Source organism: Diabrotica undecimpunctata, chromosome 5, assembly GCF_040954645.1.
Source record: "Diabrotica undecimpunctata isolate CICGRU chromosome 5, icDiaUnde3, whole genome shotgun sequence".
Taxonomy (NCBI): Eukaryota; Metazoa; Arthropoda; class Insecta; order Coleoptera; family Chrysomelidae; genus Diabrotica; species Diabrotica undecimpunctata.
In genome coordinates, this window is record NC_092807.1 from 24633496 (window position 1) to 24655263 (window position 21768).

Here is a 21768-nt window from a genome sequence, read left to right on the forward strand (position 1 = left end):
TGTTGTTAAAAATGTTTTGCTTACTTCATACACATGTAAGATATCTATACTATAAATTCAATAGGATTGTCAGGGCAGACATTTTGTAGTTCGTTAACACTCGGTGGTAAGCGGCTATATATTTATTTCTTTATTAGCACACAAAACCACTTCTCAATTATCATTTTTGACGGTTACATCTGTTGGAAGTCCGAACTAGAGAAGGTACACTCGCCTTGTTGCGAAATTTATTATTTAGTACCCCTTGCAGCTTATCCGTGCCATTGAGGTATACCCTGAATGCCAATAGAGAGGCAGGCGGACACCGTTATTTCTTTTCGAAAGTAATATTCTTAATGCAATACGGCAACATTGTGAAAACTCACCCACAAATAACCATTAAATCTGGTGGGTGGTAGTATTTCAGGAGCGTACCGTCATGGCATCAAAATCAACGTGCAGTACATCTGTTAATAAACAAAATAAAAAAAGTTGGTTATCTGTGAGAGAAAAGCAAATGATAAAATCGGTTTATGAGAGATTGCGTAGAAGATATCCAGATATGCTTATAGAGGACGTCGCGGCATTGTCTGGAGATTTAACGAAAGTATCGGCTCGTACGGTTTTCCGAATAATTCAAGGTAACAAACCTATCCAAAAACCAATCCATAAAGGACGTGCAAAAATTGTATTGGACGATAGTACAAAAAGTATAATCCGAAGAAAAGTTACTACTACTACTACTAAGGATTTCCACAGTTTTCACTGTCTTCCTTCACTCAACCGTTTTCTCCAATTTTCCCTGTCATTCCAGTCTCCATCTCGCAGGGTTCTTTTCTCCATAGCCTCGTCGATTTCATCTCTGAATGACCTTCGGGGTCTTCCTCTCTTTCTTCTTCCAATCGGGCTCCATTCTGTGATTTTGTTTATCCAGCGTCCTCTGTCCGCTCTTCTGCCGTACCAGGATAGTCTCTTCTCCTCTATATAGTCGATTATGTCTGATTGCACTCCCATTCTCCGCTTAATCTCTGCGTTTTCAATTCTGTCTCTTTTTGTAAGTCTACAGCTTCTCCTCAGGAACTCCATTTCTACTGCTCTTATTCTACCTCTATTTCTCTTGTTTATTGTCCAGTTTTCGGACCCATATGTCAGGATACTTCTTGTCAGGGTATTATATATTCTCTTTTTTGTCGTTATCGTAATGTTCTTATCCCACAACACTGAGTTTAGTTGTCTTATACAGTTTCTTGTTTGTCTCAGTCTGTTGTTTATATCTTCTTCTGTTGTTCCCTGGTTCGATATTATGGTTCCTAAATACTTGAATTTATCTGTTCCATTTATTTGTCTTCCCTCGTCTATCTCTAGGTTTCTCATATTCTTGTTTTCTGTTGTTAGGTATTCGGTTTTCTCTAAGTTTATTTCCATTCCGTTGTTTTTATATTCTTCTTCTAGTTTTCTGAGCATAAAGCTGAGATCTTCTTCATCTTGTGCGATGACTACTTGATCGTCGGCAAAACTTAAGGTGTATAGGTATTCGTCTCTTACTGGTATGCCCATTCCTTCGCACTTTCTCCTCCATGGTTTGAGTGTCTTTTCCAAGAATATTTTAAACAGAGTAGGGGACGTAGCACAGCCTTGTAGAAGTCCTTTTGTCGTCTTAAATGGATGGTAGGCTTTATTTCCACATTTAATAGCTACTTTGTTTTCAAGAAAAGTTCATAGATTTTATTTTAGGAACGAACTGTCCACGTTAAAGGCTATTCAACGAGAAGTTAATGCAGACGCAGATGATACTTTAAATAAAATATCCATGAGAGTATTACAAAGAACTTTATATGAAATGGACTTTCGGTATGTGAAGAGAAATCGGAAAAGTTTGTTGATCGAGAGAGACGAATTAGTGATATGACGGAGAAAATTTTTGCAAAAAATTCGTGATTTTAGGCGACTTGGTAAAAAAATTTATTATACGGACGAAACGTGGTTGAATGAGGGTCATACGAAATCCAAAGTATGGCAAGACTTGAATATTAACAGTGCGCGACAGGCTTTCATTGAGGGACTTTCAACCGGCTTAAAAGCACCCTCGGGCGAAGGAAGACGTCTCATTATAACGCACATTGGAAGTGATTCAGGTTTTTTACAAGATGGTTTAAATGTGTTTTCCTCAATCAAAATGGGCGATTATCATGAGGATATGAATTCGGATGTGTTTGAAAAGTGGTTTTCGTCTATACTGACTCTTGTAGATCCTGGTTCGGTAATTATAATGGACAATGCACCTTATCACAGCCGTCGTATGGAAAAAATACCGACTTCTGCATCTCGAAAAGCAGATATAATAGATTGGTTAAGAAGTAAAAATATAGATTTTGATGAATCCATAATAAAGGTTCAATTACTTTATATAGTGCGCGAACATAAGAGTTCATACATCAGATTTGCAGTAGACGAAATGGCACGCGAGCATGGCATCACCGTATTAAGAACTCCACCGTATCATTGTGAATTGAATCCCATCGAGCTAATATGGGCACAAATAAAAAATGAGGTAGCGCAAAAGAATACAACCTTTAAATTAAAAGATGTCAAATTATTATTAGACCAAGCCATACAAAATATAACTGCTTCCAACTGGCAGTCTCATGTAGAAATTGATTGTAAATAAAAGTTCAAAAGAAAAAACAAGGTTGTTTCGGGAATTCTATTATTTCCATTTTAATCGTATTTAATTGGAAATTTCCAGGTATTATATTTGTGTTCTTGGAAATTGCTCAATTTGAATGCTACGTCGTGTTTAGTTTAAAACGTATATTATGACTAACGAGGGTTTTTCAAAACGTTAATCTGACAATTCATCTACAGTTTGATGTCTTAACGGTGGAAAATTTTATAAAAAGCAGTGGAAGATATTCTATTGGGGAAATGCAAGGCGATACAATAGTTATTAGTTATTCTTACGTTTAGTACTAAAAGTTTCGTTTATATTTTTAAGTTATTTTCTTTCTTGTTTGTTATGAATTTAAGATATTTATAAATGATAGGTTTTGTTTATTACAAATTATTACGAACCAGAAGTATATTCGTGACATTTCATTATTATAAGGGAGAACGTTTTGGATTTAAAATATAATATAATTTAGCACCTCGACACCGTAAGGTACAAAAGTACACAATTAATTGTTAAGACGTAATATTTTGAATATAATATTTTTACATAACATTTTAACAAAATATATTTAACATAAATTAACAATTTTACCGTGGACGCAAAAATATTTTTATGTGCAAGTTTCCTATTATTTTCCTTATTTTAAAAATATACACGCCACCATTGAACTACACGCGTCTCTCATCTCGGACCCTTCGAGGATCTATCATTTCTAAGCGATAACCTGACAATCCTATTGAATTTATAGTATAGATATAGATACCTATCAGATATATGCAGGGTGATCAACTTTTGTGACAAAGTCCGTTATATCTGTAATTATAGGAGAAAAAGTTGTTTACCAAAATAGAAGGTAGCTTAAGGCTCACATTATGTACAAGGTCTTCCTTAACAGTGTATCGTACCAAAGATATGTTTTTTTTTAAGTGAAACAACATCCTATATTTTATTTTATATTTAAAATCCGTTTCACTTCCTAATTCCAAGAATACAAAGTTGTTTTGTGTTATTCGCTGTGTGCAAGTACTTGGAGGGAATAAGAGAAACGATCGTGTGTGTGGAATGGCGAAATCTTGTAATTTTCTTAGCACATTTCATTAGTATTGTTATGGAAGAAAATAGGATTTCGCAAATGCTCTGCTATAAATTGTAAAAATACAACAAAAAATAGTCAATTTAAGTTCTATCAGTTTCCAACTTCCAGGCACAAATTAATGCAAACAGAAAAGTGGATTTCTATCATAATAAAGCAGAAGTAACAAAACCTAAATCAATTTAAAGTGAACATTAAATAAAAAATCGCTGCAATTATTAAAGTGAATTTAATTAATTCTATTTTACAGTAGATATAATTTCAATTGGAATCTTAAAGTTCACTTTAAAGTAAAGTAAATTTCAGTAATAATCATATTGGTTCAGGTTTGTTTACAATTTTATTTTTTTCAAGTTCCGATCCGATTTCAACCGATCAATCAATTAACTGATTGACACATCCGTTTTTGTGAAACGTTGCTTCATCTCCGAATAAAAAAAATTTTCTTTTGTACAATAAATTATTGTCGTGCCCATTCACATAAAGCTACACTTCTTTTAAAATCATTCGCAGTTAATTTTAAGTGTCCCTGGATGTGGTATGGGTACATGTGATGACTCGACAGAATTTTCTGAATAGATCCGTAAATAATATCTTGCTCTCTTTAATTGCTCTTGCTCTAATTAATTTAAATCATGAAACACCCATTTTTCCACTAGAATTTAAAATATCTCCAGAGCTATTAAGTATAGGCCTAGGAAGGACTTAAGATAAATTAAACTACATTGACGTTATTTTGTTATAATGATATAAAATGCAGGGTGATGCATTTTAAAATACCAAGCAAATAATGAATTTGCGTTTAGATTGATTTAAAAAGTACTAACAAAATCAATAATTTTGTTAGTACTAAAAGTTAGTTATAACTTTTTAAATACCCTTTATTTACAATTAAATATATTTATAGTAAAATAAAACACAGGCTGTTTTATTAAAAAAAAAAACATATCTTTGATGTCCTGTATATTTTAAAATTTTACTGATTGTCTAATTTTAAAACGTGAAGCTTATAACTAACTCTTCTTCTTCTTCTTCCTTCTTGTATGTAGGCTGTAGAGCCTGTTTTTTCTTCAATATTAGCCTTCTAAATTGTTTAAATTATCGCACCATCTTTTTCTTGGTCTGCCAATACTTCTTCGTCCATTTGGTGACTTATCTCGTGCTATTCGTACTATCCTATCCTCTGCCATTCTACTAAAGTGTTCGTTCCACTCCTGTTTCCGCTTTGTCACCCATCCATTTATGTCTTCTATATTGCATGCCCTTCTTATGTTTTCGCTTCTCTCCCTATCCAACAGACTTTTCCCTGATATTCGTCAAGTATTTTCATATGTGTCAAGTCTTGTCTCCTCCGTGTATGTTAATATAAGTCTAATTTCTGCTTTATAGATTCTTGTTTTTGTGTCTTGTCTTAGGTGCTTGTTCTTTCAGATTGTGTCATTAAGAGATCCCGACGCTTTACTTGCTTTTAAGTTTTGTTGTCGTATTTCTTGTTCAACATCTCCGTAACTAGTTATATCTATTCAGAGATATCTAAACCTTGCTTCCTGCTTTATTATTTTCCCATTAATGTCGATTTTACATCGTAGTGGGTATTTAGATGTTGTCATACATTTGGTTTTTTCTGCTGATATTATTATATTGTGCGATTAATGCGGCGTCGTCTGCATAACATAATATTTGGATTTCTTTGTTCCAAATTCTGTAACCATGACTTTCACGTACTGCTTGTATTATTTCGTCCATTATTATATTAAAGAGAAGTGGGCTTAACGAGTCACCCTGTCTGACACCGCTTATCCAGCGGAGTCATACAGGGTGACTCGTTATCTCTTATATAACGGACTTTGTCACAAAAGTATACCGTACTGTGTAGTTTCACTTTTCTTCCAGCAAATACTTTCATTTGATTTAAGTACAAAATAAGTACCTATACAAATTTTTGGTTATTTAATATACGCTCTGATATGTATTTAATATGAATATATATTTTTTATTTAATCTTATTTTGAAACATATCTGAATTTAATTTGTTTTAACTTCTCAGGCTACAATCACGTACTCGGCTAACTTCTAGCCGAGCTTTAACTTCTCGGCTATTCTTGTGTTCCCAATAAAATACAATATAAGTGCAAATTTGGCTAATATAACCATGAAAGTTGTTAAACTTGTGTCAAATAGCGCGCAATAATATTCGTCAATTCGTTATACCTAAACCACAAGCATACGTCACGACTGAAAAAAGGCATGAGAAAAAATTATATTCGGGTCCATATTTCTGATGACACAACAAGCAACTACAGTAAAAGCCAAATAAAGTTGCGTGCACGTCACCAAGGTCGTAATTCTATTGTATGTGTGGCTACATTTCTGTAGAAAAGTGTATGTTACTTTAATTTGCTAAACAATCATTTCTAAAAATAACCCGGTCAATAAAAAAACTTTTGTAACAAAATAATGTATATACAGCTATGTATATATATAGCTTTTTTTGATTTAGACGGTCGTCATTGTAAAATTTTGTGTTGAAATGTTCATAAAGAAACCGCCAATTATTGACGGAGGATTAGTCACTACCAGAAATATTGTCATGTTGCCGCGTCGTTTGTTGAGTTTTCAATCAGTGTTCTGTGACTTTTGTACTCGTGGTATCGTCGATTTTTGAGGTTATCTCGTGAAAAACACTTATTTACTTGTCAAAATGCCCAAACAGCTAAATAGTCGAAGCAAAGAACTTGTGGCTTCATTAGTTAACTATTTTGAAGAAGAAAGGAATAATAATGGCCCTTTGTTACCCTTAAATGCTGTGCAAGAGGTAATATGCGAATAAAATATCATTATTTTTATAAAAATTTCTATTATTTTAGCGTGTAGCTGCTGCTTTAAAAATCAGCGTAAGAACAGTAAGCACCATATGTCAAATGCAGAAAAAAGGTGAACAGTTCGAGTCACCAAAGAAAAAGCGTTGCACTAATAAACGAGTAACAAATACAACAACTTTAAATACAAGCTCTATTCGTGATACCATTTATAATATGTACCAGAGAAGTAAGTATGATTATAACAAATATACATTTAACATAATTTTATTTCTGTATGCTTTTAGAACAGCACGTAACGGTTCAATCATTGTGGTCCCAACTGAAAGATAAAGAATTATTTAATGGTAGTACCACTTCTTTAAAAAGATTGCTCAAAGAACTTGGGTTTGAGTGGATGAAGGATAATCCACGACGAGGACTTATGGAATTACCTAACGTTGTTTGTAAAAGAGTACAATTCTTGAGAACATATAAAGAAGCGAAGGATGAAGGTATATACCAATTCGTGTTTCTCGATGAAACTTGGATATTTCAAAATGGGATCATTGGTCATTCTTGGCAAAATGAAAATATAAAGAGTGTTAAAACCACTAAAACGGATGGCAAAAGGTTTGTTGCATTAGCGTAAGTTGTTATATATGAACATTTAAATAATATCATTGCAGATATATTATACTCCATGCTGGAAATGAAACCGGATTTATAGAGGGTGCTGAAGCAATATTTTGTTCAAAAACTCAACTTAGTGATTATCATGGAGAAATGAACCAGGCAAATTTCTTGAAATGGTTTAAATATCAGTTACTGCAAAACTTAGAGAATCCCTCTCTAATTGTACTTGATAATGCACCTTATCACAGTATGTTATTGCATAAAACTCCGAATACAGATTGGTCAAAAATTGCTATTGAGGAGTGGTTGACAGAACAAAACATTCCTTATTCCCATATGATGTTCAAAACAGAACTGTTGCGCATCGTTTCTCAGTAACTATACAGATATCATCTTACATATAAATGTCATTTATTTTAAACATTTTTTTAGAAATAAACCACAAACCAAGTATATAGTGGACGATATGGCAGAACGGTATGGACACAAAGTTTTACGTCTTCCTCCTTACCATTGTATCTTTAACCCTATTGAATTAATTTGGGGCATAGCAAAAAATTATTACAATAGGCACATTGGTAGAGATGGTAACAGCGCTAACAACTGCCTAAACATGTGGCATGAGGCACTTTCCATGATTACTCCTGATATGTGGAAAAACTCTATCAATCATACTGAAACAGAAATATTTAAATGGTATGAGAGAGAAAGAATATTTGATCGTCAAGAAATTAGTCCAATAGTAATAAATGTTAATAGTGGAGAGAGTGACACTAATGTGGAATCAGATTCAGAAAATGTTTAGTTCGTTGATGTTGTTTTTTTTTAATGTCATGTTTTGTCTTTGAAAATACGTTCATTATTAAAAAAAAATTTATTTTATTACTTGTGGTTTTATTTTGATTATATTTATTGTTTGGTAACTGAGTAATAACTTTACCACCTTTATTGTGAGATCTATTCATGAATGTAATTAACAAAAAACACTAATTTTCAAATTCCACTTAATATTGTTACGTGAGATTTATCCCACATAGGAAAAATCCATTGACGAAAAAGAAGAAGTAGTTCGAGAACATTCAAGATGACATCGAAAATTCTTAAAATGTTTAGTGAAGTTTGGAATGTCAGAAAATATATATAACAGATGGTTTTGACAGTTGGGGAACAGTTGTATTTTGAATGTTGAAGTTTATAATTGTCAGTTAGTTAAAAGTATTGTAATATTGTTGGTATTGAATAAAGTTAATTTTCAAGATTGTGTAACAATATAGTGTGAAATTTGCTACTTTTTCCTTTTTTGTTTACTTCAGTTTTTTTCTGTTAATTTTCATACTTCATGAACCATCTGACAACGCTGCAAATGTTCACAATGATGACGTGAACGCAACTTTATTTGGCTTTTACTGTAGTTAAAATATACAGTCCATCCGCTGGATCTTTGCACAAGTATGACATTATTCATGAATTATTTTTTATATTACGTTTCTTTCCTTCTCATAGAAACTAAATCGATAAACTTAAGCCTCCTGTCCATACGCAACAGCGTACATCGAACAAAGACAGCCATAGAACGATTTAAGTTTTGTTTTGACAGCGTTTGTAGTGTGTTTATAAATTATTTTCGCGACATTTAAATATTCAATCTTTTTCGTAATTTGAATATACATATTTTTTAACTAACAGTTGTTATAACGACCTAAGAATTTATTTATTAGCTAATGACAAATTATATTATAGACATATATGTATTATATGTTTGTGGATAATATAATATGTATTATAACCTTTCAATTGACATTTAGTTATTTAAATATGGCTAAAACCACGTCAACGGAGTGAAATATTTTTAGGGGTTTTTATACTTAGGGCATGCCTGGTAAACCATTAAATTTTTAAGCACTCATCATGTGTTAAATAATTTAACATCTTGTGTTAAATGTATTTAAATATTTCGAATTAGAATAAAGGAATGGAGAATCTTTGGAGCCATTTGCATCTGTTAAACAGGTAACATATTGAAAGGTTTGTTCGTTTATCAAAATACATATCACTGAACAATTCTTTATTTAAGAGAGTAGCTGCTGAAATAAAAATATCACGACAGACTGTATATACAATTATAAAAAGGAAAGGAAATAATCATATTCTTTCTCAAAACCAGGTAAAAGTAGACCTCTATCTAAAAGTAAGCACCAACTTTTTCAATCTGAATTTGATAATAAACCAGAAGGTACTTTTTAATCAATACTTTGATATACTGACAACTATATAAATGTATGTTGTAAAAAAGACTGCTGAAAGTAATTTAAGGAAATATGTGCCGAATACATTGACTGATATTAAGTCAAATGTCGTGTTTTTTAATTTTAATTGTATTTGAACTAATTTCTAGTTTTATAAAAACAAAGTATTTATTTTCTTTATATTGAACTAGTTAGAACAGTGCGATTTATTCTGTACTTATCTGTTTTTTTTTAGAGAAACATGTTTCTTTGCAAAGTATAAGTAATGAATTATGGAATAAAGAAGTTGTATTTATTGCCAAAACATCTCTTAGAATTTTGTTAAAAGAATTGTAATTTAAATACGAAAGGGGCAATTATCGAAGAGCATTAATTGGGCGCACCAGTATTGCTACTTTAAGAGCCAAGTTCCTTCGTAAATTTATAAAAAAAAATCTTAATAGTGTGCATCCCAGAGCTTTTGTTTTTTTTTTGGATGAAACGTGGATTTATTCAAAGGGAAATAAAACAATTTCCTGTCAAGACAACAGTGTTCAAATTGTATGCAAACCAGAAGGGTATGATGGTAAACGATTTATAGTTGTTCACGCTGATTCTTCGAAAGGATTTTTATTTTATTGCTCAAAATCTAAAGTAGCTGATTATCGAAGGGAAATAAACAATGAAATTTTCACTAAATGGGTAAGTGAATTTAGAAGAGCCATTATTAATTATTGTTATGGATAATGCTCCATATCACAGTGTTCTTTTATAAAAGCATTTAGAAAAGCAACCTTCCACTGTTTTAACTAGAATGGAAATTATTACCTGGTTGACAACAAACAAGACCAAGCATGGAGCAAAATTCACAAAACCTTAATTACAAATCGCAAAAATGAATAGAAAAGAGAATGTGTACCTATATAATCGATGGAATACTAAGAAAACACTGCATGAAGAATTGAGACTACCTCCTTAACACTGCGAATTCAACGCTCTTGAATTAATTTGGGCAAACTGCAAGTCATATTATAACAAGTATATTGATAGATATGGACATTGTGATAGTGCTGTTATAGAGCTTTCGACATCCTCTCTGATGACTTCTTCAGGGCTTCCGAGGTCTCAGTCTCGCGAGCCCCCAGACACTACTACACTGATCAATAATCACTTCACTTCAAGTAGTAGTGAAGTGAATATTGATCAGTGTAGTAGTGTCTGGGGGCTCGAAAAACTGGTGAGATCCGGATTTTCGGGTAGACTGGTGTTTAATATTAATTTTTAAAATAGTATTAATCTTAGGTCTAGGTTTAATATATATGCCTAATATTATAATATTATACCACCTACCTTGACTATCTAAACAGGTAAATAAACTATTTCGGTAAGGATTAGACAGTGTTGTCCAATGATGAACTAAAACTAAAAGTAAAAGTAAACTTTGGGTCGCTAGCGGAGCTTCTTGGTACGAATATTCGTCTGAATCTGAAGTTTCCTCGTTGGACTTTTTGTTAAAAGTCAATACTGACCAAATATTGGAAGCCAAATCTAAAAAAAAAAAAAATAATAGATAAATATTTAGGATTACACATTTATGGATTTTATTGAACCCGTATTTAGGTAGTAAATTTTATCTTTATAATTATAATTCAATTGTAAGGTGATAATCATATGAGTTAATATATCATAATGTTCTATCAAATAATTTCGTAATTTTGTATGGGCGTAAAACTATAAAACTAAAAAGTAATAAGTAAATATCTTTGAAACGAAAGAGACGATATTCATGAAACTTTGCATGAAAGTACATGACACATAACGAATATGATGCTATATTTTTTTTTTATTTATGGATATACCATTTTTACAAAAATATAATGTCAGCCAGAACAAAGCATGAGTTGCGTTAAAATTAGTAACTCTGTATCTTCAACATATCCATTCATAATCTTATGAAGGAAACATAAATCTGCTTCAAACCTTCTATGATGTAGTGACGAGATATTAAGTATTGAACATATATCATCATATGTGTATTGTCGTCTAATAAAACCAATCTTGTAAGCACATACCCCCAAAAATTTATTTTGAACTCTCTCAATACTGTAGATATCACTATTGGTTGAAGGACACCAAATGAGAGAAGCATACTCCAAAACAGATTGAACTAAACTAAAGTATTAGTAAACATTTTAATAAAAGTTTGTACTGAAAACTGATTAAAATTTCTAAGACTAAATCCCAACATCTTTAAAGCTTTAGTTGAGGTCTCTATGATATTTAAAAGTTAATTTGTAATCAAAGTTTATACCCAAATCTTTGATATTATTACGTGCCTCTAAAGATACATTATTTATAGTTACATCTCATCATCATCATATAACAGGGGTCCTACGGAGATTGCCGCTTCCCGCATTTCAGCCTCCATCTTTTCCTATCTCTCCAATCTCCCTCTTCTAAGCCTCTAGATTGCATTGTTTTTGTAATTTCTCTTCTCCAGGAATTTGGTGGTCTTCCCCTTTTCCTTCTTTCTGGCGGAACATACATTAAGGCTTTCTTTGGCCACCGCTCCTCCTCCATTCTCATTACGTGACCATACCATTGTAATTGCCTTCCTTGTATTCTATCTGAAAGAGTATCTCTAATTCCTGTACGGTTTCGTATTTCCTCATTCCTGATTCTTTCCATTCTCGATACTCGACATGACCTTCTAAGATAATCCATTTCCACAACGTCTACTTTATCTCGTCCATTCTTTGTCATCGTCCAACGTTCGGCACCATATGTGGTAATTGGTTCTACAATTGCTCTGTATACGCGAAGTTTGGTATGCAATTTTATTTTATTAGACCACAGTAATGAATTCAGTATTCGGATGCATTTTTCCCTTGGGTTATTCGGTTTTGTACATCTATCTTAACTCTGCCATCTGTTGATATGATGCTTCCTAGATATTTATACTGGTTGCAGCCTTTTATGACTGCGTTTTCAAGCCTCAGATCTGTGGTATTTCCTCCAATTTTTAAATATTCTGTTTTGCTTATGTTTACAGTAAGCCCCCATTTGGCATATTCCTCAAATAATTTTCGATTCATATAATTTATATCTTCCTCATCGGTTGCAACCACCACCTGATCATCTGCAAACAACAATGTATACAGAGTTTCTTGTCCCACTTCGATGCCCATAAATCTACATTTATTTCTCCAATTCCTCAATGCTTCTTGGACGTATATTTTAAAGAGTGTCGGTGACAAACAGCATCCTTGCTTTAGGCCTTTAGTGACTAGTGACTTTAAATTCATTTGAGGTTCTGGTTCCAATTTTTACACAACTAACTGCATTTTCGTACAATTTATATATCGCTCGGATATACGTCGAATCCAATCCGGACCTTTCGAGGACCTCAAACATTTTCTTTAACGGGACACTATCATATGTTTCCTCAAGGTCTATAAATACCAAATGGTATGGTACCAAACTCTACTTCTTTCGACACACTTTTCAATTATTTGTCGTAGGATAAATATATTATCAAGGCAGGATCTCCCGGTACGAAAGCCGCTTTGTTCTTCAATATCTTGTATCTGTTTTTCAACCCTCTTCTTTAATATTCTGCCGTACAACCGGCCCACAGAGCTCGTCACACTAATACCTCTATAATTGGAACAGTCTCTTTTATTCCTTCTCTTATATATGGAGCTTATATAAGATTTATTCCAGTCTTTAGGAATTTCCTGGTCTCCACACATTTCCTTTTTAACCTCTTTTAAGGTTACATCTACCGAAAGTAATTTTAAAACATTTTTTTTATATTCAAGTATAACATATATTCCTCACATCAACTAGCTGAGTTTTTAAGATCATTTTGTAACAAAGAGGCATCAACTAGGTTATTGATTATTGGAAATATTTTAAGGTCGTCAGCAAACATTAGAAAGTTACTACTTTTAATGACTGATAATATATCATTAACAAATATATTAAATAAGAGACGCCCAATAAGAGACTGTACATACTGACACATACCAGACACGTAACTACTTATCCACTGAAGTATTTTACCTCCAAATCCGTAGCCTTGTAATTTAGCAATAAGCAAATGATGGTTAACTTTATCGAAGGCTTTCGAGAAGTATGTGTAGATAGCGTCAACCTGACACTTAGGTTCAACTGAATTAGCAATAAAATTAGTATAGAATATTATGTTCGTGTATGTAGATTTACCTTTAGAAAAGCCTTTTAAAACCATTAAACCACATTATTTATAAGACATTCAAATAGTTTGGGTAGTACTGATTGGTTACAAACAGCCCTATGTGTGTGTGTGTTTGTGCATTATTGGCTTCGGAGTCTCTGTCCATTCGCCATCTTACCTTTATGGGATTATTTTGTAATGTTGTAAACAGCCCTATAATTTTCAATATCATTTTTATTACCGGACTTGAAAATTGGTGTTAAATAACTAGTTTTCCAAAAATCAGGTAAGGTACCAGTACTCAGTGATGAATGAAATAAGTAGTGGATGGGTTTTACAAGAGTAAAAATGTATTGCTTGAGTATACAAGCTGGCAACCAATCTGGTCCAAGCCATATAGTCTAAAGTCTAATGATAATGAAAACATAAACTCGTGTCTAAAGTAGATAGACAACAGGTTCCGTGGCGCAGTCTGGGAAAACTGTGATGTCAGCCTCATGTAAATGATAGGAGCTGGCGTCACAATTTCAGTAGATTGGGGAAATTTTATTTACCTATTCTTTAACTGTAAAGTGATGTATTTCTCGTTTCAACATTTTTTTTTCCACCAAGCTTGGTAGGTATGAATTAGAAATAACAAATTCTTTCAAAATTTGCAGAAATATAGAGGGTGTCACATTTAAATTATAAAAGTTAAGGGTATTTCTGGAGAAACCGAAAGTAGAGTAGTAACAAAACATATGGCATCAAATGCGTTATGTGTCATTGTACTTGCATGCAATGTTTGATAAATATCGTCTTTTCGTGTTAAAGATATTTACTTGATTCCATAGTTTATCTTAACTCTGTATAAAGAAATGCTAGAATGCAACTCACGATAGATGCAGACAAAAGAATAGACAAATTACCCTTCAATAGAGGGTTCGACAATTTTAATTTCAATTTCATTAGATAGCAGCAATTGCATTATACCATCATCCAACATTTGTTATTGACAATATGTATTAATAGTATATACTTACTTAATACCATACTATTTCCATCAGTTCCTGAAAAACCTGGAGGCATTTTTTGCTGATCTATGAAATTGGTCATCAGCCGTTTGACTAGTATGGGAGCATGTATTACATGTTTTCCTTTCATCATAAGTCTATAAATGATACTTTGGTCTGATCTACCACCTAAATAAAACAAATTGATTATTACAAAGTTACAGGTTCCACATGCATAGTTGCTAGTCCAAGAAATAAACACAGAGCAGATACATCTTGCATCACAATAAAAGTTTAATACATTATGACATCTACCACAGTTTACACAACGAAAAAAAAGTTTCCTTTTATATTTCGTCTGTGTCGTTCTACCTCGTAACCCACAAAAAGCGGAAAATGCGTTTTTTTGCAGATTGGTACAAAAAACCTTGTAAGGCATATTTCATTACTTAGATTATTAAATGGGTTTTCTAATAGCTCCTATCCCCATTATTGAAAGTATGAAAAGCGATAACCCATAACCGACTTTTTTAAAAATCTCGTAACCCAAACATGACACCGAATTCACTATTTTATTTCGGCTTTGTGACTGACGAGGTATTAGCATACAGACTGGCATACAGTCATTCGCTCAAAGGTAATAGTTAACCTATAAATTTTAATTATCATTTTTATGCATAAGCATAGGTAATTCATTAAGATTTTTTTGTTTTGTTTGTAAAATAAAAATATCAATATACTGTTGATTATAATTTTACAGAAATATGTTCACGGGGCCATAAATTAGTCGACCTTGCTGTAACATACACAGTTGCTGGTTTAGGTAAGTAATACTTTCAGTATTGTTAATATTTAGTACTCCGTTGAACTTATTTAGAACTCCCAATATGTGATGAACATATGTTTTGGAACAAGGTAAGAACATACGACTTATAAGAATAAACTGACCACTCAATAGGAGGAGGAAGCTTTTACTTATTTTGTTTTTGTTTTTAGTTGTGACTCATGACTTCCGTAATGAGTCAGAAGGCACTACTACTATTGATATTAATGATATACCAGTAATAATTGAAACACCTCTGCTTAGTGAAGTTTCTCGAGACATTGTTGATTCTCAAATTGAAATTATTGCAGCCTCTCTCGAACATACGATAATCCTACTCATTCGGACAATCATGAAGCCTGTGTAGCCTACGAAGATTCAGATAAGCCTACTCTTTCAGATAATCATGAACATCTAACGCAACCACATATGTACAAATAGTTACAAGACTTTTATAAATAAATATTTTAATGTGTTAATAAGAGCTTATGTAAATAAAATTAACGACAGTAATAAAGAAAAATTATGTAAATTAAAATCTAATAATATAAAATTACAGACAGAAACTAAATTTGTTTTTGATTTAATCTATATAAAAAGTAATAAATTACACTTAAAAATAGCTTTCTTTTAAATTTCTCTGCAATTTTTGTAAATAACTTTTTTTATATCTTTTACTATAACAAATTTACTGAGCTTCCTCACACTAACCAATCACCCTATAAATATATTATGCATCCTAAAAGGAAAACTGAAACAAAGGGTTATTTTTGTATCAACCTATTAAAAATCTCAAAATGTATTATAATTTACTTACCGGAATGATACTGAATAGAAAGACAAATTAAAAGACAAGTTGCAGACTCTAAGTGTATTAGATATGTGGAATCCTCTATAGGTACATCAACTATTATACCAACTAAAGCACCTATGAATGCTTCCATTGTGTTTCCACTGCCTTTGAATTCTATATGCTTCATTAGTTCGTCTTCCCTTAGAATTTCTGTCAAAAATTTCAGTATGCATCTTATCAGGAATAAAATGTTGTACAGTTGCCAGTTAAAGAGATTTCTAAAACAAATGTTTATGTTTTTTTTTTTCTATATAACATATACATGGTAGTTCACCTATAATGCATGTTATTTATAATAAAAGTAATATAGTCAATAAGTCATTTGTTCATTATTATTCTTTATCCACAGTTTAAGTTTTATTTTTGGAAATGGTTGAAAACCAGTGGCATATAGTAATAAATTTATTGAAGAATTGTATAAGTTACGGTTCATTTACATAAAAAATTTATTACAACAAATTTATACAGTTTTGTGTAATTTATTCCCTTCATTACTGCTTATTTAAACTCCAAAAGCATGAAGATTATGTTAAAAACATGAACATTTGGTAAACTGTCAAACTTAATAATGCTTTTGCTCTTGTTGTTTTAATTGAAAATGATTCAGCTCTATTTGGATGTCATGAATTCTTATTTTAACTGCATCAAAAGATATATTTTTATAAACCCCATATAAAAAATTGATATGGTTAGGGTTATCTATAGGAAACTTGATGACTGATCCAGATCTTTATACTGACCCATGAGACAGGTTCTCAGAAATATTATGAACCAGGTCTGTTACAACCTACATCAAATGTGATCTGATGACTCCCCATGGCAATTTAAACTGGCAAGTGATGAATAAAATGCACTGGATCTCTCCATCCATCTCTCCAACACTGAACACAAATTTCAAGCTGTGCTGTGCTGAGTTGTTTCTCATATTTAGTATTTTAAATTAGTCATATTATTGAACAATAATCTAGTGTAAATTTATGTATGTAAGTCAAAAATTTTCCTTGTTGGGGTTGGAATTAGATTTTTTCCCATGACTGCCCATAGTGCTAATACAAATATCTCATATTTCTGGTAAAGGTAGATTTTCTAATGTATACATTATTACTTTCTCATTCAGGAAGTCAAAACAAATTCCTCCATTTACATATTTGTTTTAGATGAAAACCATGTAATGCAAAAATATGCATTGTCTTTAGTAGCACGAGGATTAACATTAGAAGTATCATATTTATTAAAAAAAACAGTTTTTTGAAAATTCAGCTTTTTGTTTATGGTTTTAAACTTCATCTTCTTGCAACAGCAAAAGAGAAACTCACAAAACACTGTTTAAAGTATGGATATTTTCTTTCAAATCATGTAGACGATACTTAAATAGCTTCCAGAATATGTCTTTTGTCAATTTTTCGAATTGCTGAAGAATACCAACTTAGATCCTGCTCCATATAATACAAAGATGCTTCAACAGCCACTTTTTAAAAATTTTGCATCTAAATGAATCGTAAGTTAAATAATTTTGGACAATTGTTTGTTTCTGAGTTTGAAAATAAATAAAACAATGTCATTTTGAAAAACAATCAATTTCTTATTGTAATAATCTATAAAAAAATAAAATTCAAATTCAAAATTATTGATTTAATGAAGCTTGAAATAAAAAAAAATACATTCTTACTTACTCTCCATTTTTATGTGTTTTCAAGATATTATGCTTGCAAGTAGTTGTATTATTAATGTTGAACATTTTGTGAGTCTGTCAAAATTATTGATATATAATATTTTATACAAAATATCGGGGGAGCACGGAAGGAGCCTCCACGCAAGTGATATTATAAGAACAATATGTCACTGGCGCTCCCTGGAAACGCCCCTCGGGCGGCCAATCCTTCCACCACTGGATCCGAACAAAGTAACGAGAATCAACGGCTCTTCTCAGAGCCTACACTGACAATGATGACCATAAACATTGAGGGTATTACTTGTAACAAACAGGAAATTTTGTCTGAACTGTGTAAAATCCACAAGTGTGATATATTATGTATACAAGAGACTCACCGTGACATATCAGCACATAGACCTAGCGTTGAGGGAATGCAGCTTATCATTGAACATTCAAGTGCAAAACATGGAAGCGCCATCTTCGTGAGAAGAGATATTGATGTAACATCAGCTGAAAAAACATGCTACAACGACATTGAAATACTAACCGTCGAAATAGGAGCCTGCACAGTGACATCTGTGTATAAACCACCCCAGAGAGACTTTGTTTTCTCCCCTCCAAAAAATTTCGCTTCTCAAAAAACCAGATTCATTCTGGGTGATTTTAATAGTCATAATGTCCATTGGGGCTACGCTTCAACTGATAAGAATGGAGATCTTGTGGAATCGTGGGCTGAACAAAACAACCTGGCACTTCTACATGACCCAAAACTGCCCTATTCGTTCCAGAGCAAAATATGGAAGAAAGGTTACAACCCTGATCTCACCTTCATCAGCATGTCTTTAGAGGACCGTTGCGTTAGGAAGGTATATAAGCCTATACCGAAGACGCAACATAGGCCCGTGGGAATAACTGTTTACAGCGCTATAAAAGCTCCCAAAATTCCTTTCAAACGAAGGTTTAATTTTAAAAAAGCGAACTGGGCAAAATTTGCTGATGAATTGGAAACACAAGTGAAAAATATAGTCCCGATCCCCAAAAACTATGACGCGTTTATCAAACTTGTAAAACGAATCTCATGTAAACACATACCCAGAGGATGTCAACAACATTACATATCTGGTCTGAACGATGAAGCAAAAGACATTATGACAAAGTACACCGAAGAATATAGTAAAGACCCATTTAGCGAAGTTACGGCAGAGATAGGGGAGAGACTACAGCAAACACTAAGTGCCTCCAGACAACAACGGTGGAGCGAGACTTTAAGTAAAATGGATATGACGCACAGTAGTAAGCAGGCTTGGAATATGATCAAAAAACTTAATGGTGATCCCACAGAGATGAAAGAGCTATGTACAATAACACCAAATCAGATAGCCCACCAACTGCTTCTGAATGGCAAAACAAACAATCGTTGCAAAACGCCAAAGATTATAAGAACTCAAGACCAGGAAACAACTCTCTTGCGAAACTCATTTACCATCGAAGAGCTCAAAAATGGTATTGACTGTATAAAAAATGGAAAATCACCTGGAGTGGACGAAATCCTAACAGAGCAGATAAAACACCTCGGGCAAAAAGCGAGACAATGGGTGCTCGATCTATTTAACATCTGTCGCTCTACCTACCAGATTCCAAAACTGTGGCGTAAATCAAAAGTAGTAGCCCTTCTGAAACCTGGGAAAGACCCTGAACTACCGAGTAGCTACCGTCCGATATCCCTGCTATGCCATTTGTATAAATTGTATGAACGTCTCATTTTAAACCGCATCCAGGAAAAATTAGATGCAAAATTAATCCCACAACAAGCAGGCTTCAGACCAGGTAAATCATGCACAGGCCAAGTGCTGAACCTAACAGAATACATAGAGGAGGGATTTGAGCAGAAAGACATAGTGGGAGTAGCCTTGATAGACCTCACAGCGGCCTATGATACGATAAACCACAGAACCCTGCTAACTAAGATCTATAACACTGTGCTTGACTACGACCTGGTAAATATCATTAGATCACTGTTGTGTAATAGACGTTTCTACGTTTTGCTAAATGGAAGGAAGAGCAGATGGAGAACCCAAAAAAATGGCCTACCTCAAGGAAGCGTTCTGGCGCCGTCCTTATTTAACATCTACACCAACGACCAACCAATGCACCCTCAGACTGAGAGTTTTGTCTACGCTGATGACCTTGGTATAGCCGTAAAGGGGAAAACACTCACACAAGTAGAGTCGACAATGGAAGAGGCTTTAAACATGATGTCAACTTACTACAAACAAAACTCATTAAAGCCAAACCCTACTACAACCCAAGTATGTGCATTCCATCTCAACAACCAACTAGCGCATGTAAAGCTGAATGTTTCTTGGGAGGGACAACGCTTGAAACATATTGATAAGCCCAAATATCTTGGAGTAGTACTAGACTGGTCACTAACGTATAAATTCCACTGCCAGAACACAAGACAAAAGGTTTCTACGAGAAACAACCTTCTCCGGAAACTTGTAGGGAGCAAGTGGGGTGCAAACCCCCAGGTCTTGAAGACAACAGCTGAGGACTTATGTTTCTCAACAGGGGAATATGCTTGTCCCGTCTGGGGTAGATCTAGACACGCCCAACAAGTCACCACGGCGTTAAATGAAACATGCAGAATAATTACCGGTTGTATGAAGCCTACCCCCCTACCCCTACTGTACCGGGTAGCTGGATTCTCATCACCAGATGACCGTAGATGCGCCTCACAATATGTGGAGAAGTTCAGGCAAACTTTCGATGAAAGGCACCAATTATCCGGGTTTGACGAACCACCAGGAATCAGCCGACTTAAATCAAGGAAAAGGTTTATGAGAAATGTCAGCGTCGAACCACCCGAACTGTTCCCCCTACATCCAGAACGACCTAATGGAATGAACCTGGACTGGAGAACCTGGCGGACACTGAATCGCATACGCACAGGTGTTGCCCCTGTAAAACAGAACCTGAGAGTATGCAGACTTTGCCCATCACAGTGCACCCTCGATGATTTATGGCTCGCAAATACAAAGGGTGTAGACGTAGCCCGATATTGGGCAGAAAAACTGTAGTCGGATCCAGACACGAAAAAGTAAAAGTAAGTATACAAAACATGTCCAAAATTCTACTCAGAATCTAATAATACAATAATATAAAGAGGAATCCATTAAAAATAACAATATGACTTCTGATTTTACAGAGAGTATTAGCAAGCCTTAAGTATTTTAGATATGTAGATCAGCTGCAGTTATGCAGATTAATATTATTTTGAGAGATTAATCTTATGTACACTCTAAATGAACCACCCTGTATGCAATGTGGTACATAACAATATAAATTATCTCTAAATATATTACTTACGCTTGTGTTGATGTAGATGACAACAATTCAGTAGACCTTTCTAGAAATATTTGAATAAGGGTACTAAAATTCCCAGAGGTTGGATTGTTCTTGACTAGAGCTTGCAGAAGAGGTTCAATTCTTGTTTCTAAAGACAACTGGTCATTTCTAAAATTCGAACACTAATGAGTAAAAAAGTAAATTATAAAACAAATGAGTATATTTCTTTGAATATGATCCTTTCAGTAGAATATTATAGTATAAGCGAGAGGCAAATTAATTTGCAGTTTGATCAATAACTGTATAATTTTTTAAAAGTCAGTATTTAAAAAACAAAAAATAATAATAAAAAAATGTATCCAGATTTAGCCATATGGCTCACACTCCCTCTAAGAGGAACATTAACTCATCCCAGATACCTAAGGTATTAAAAGGATTGAGCTCTGGAGGAACTCTTTCCATGTTATCAGTTATCCGGTTTTTTGATATGGGTTCTAT

The 21768-nt window shown here is 33.4% G+C and overlaps 2 protein-coding genes across 2 annotated transcripts in view; one reads left to right on the top strand and one right to left on the bottom strand.

The window, feature by feature from the left end:
* LOC140441189 (dymeclin) overlaps positions 1 to 21768 on the bottom strand; it is a 31582-nt gene that overhangs the window by 7140 nt on the left and 2674 nt on the right. Inside the window, exons 2-5 of the mRNA XM_072531754.1 lie at positions 21292 to 21438; positions 16233 to 16486; positions 14623 to 14781; positions 10753 to 10950 (exon numbers count right to left, since the gene is read on the bottom strand). Of these exons, the coding sequence (XP_072387855.1) occupies positions 10753 to 10950; positions 14623 to 14781; positions 16233 to 16486; positions 21292 to 21438 (758 nt within the window). The remainder of the gene's footprint in view (positions 1 to 10752; positions 10951 to 14622; positions 14782 to 16232; positions 16487 to 21291; positions 21439 to 21768) is intronic.
* On the top strand, positions 6223 to 7487 carry LOC140440885 (uncharacterized). Its single transcript, XM_072531252.1, has 5 exons — positions 6223 to 6558; positions 6611 to 6791; positions 6850 to 7174; positions 7231 to 7399; positions 7455 to 7487. Exons 1-5 carry the CDS (start codon positions 6445 to 6447, stop codon positions 7485 to 7487), a joined length of 822 nt encoding a protein of 273 aa, XP_072387353.1. The 5' UTR covers positions 6223 to 6444.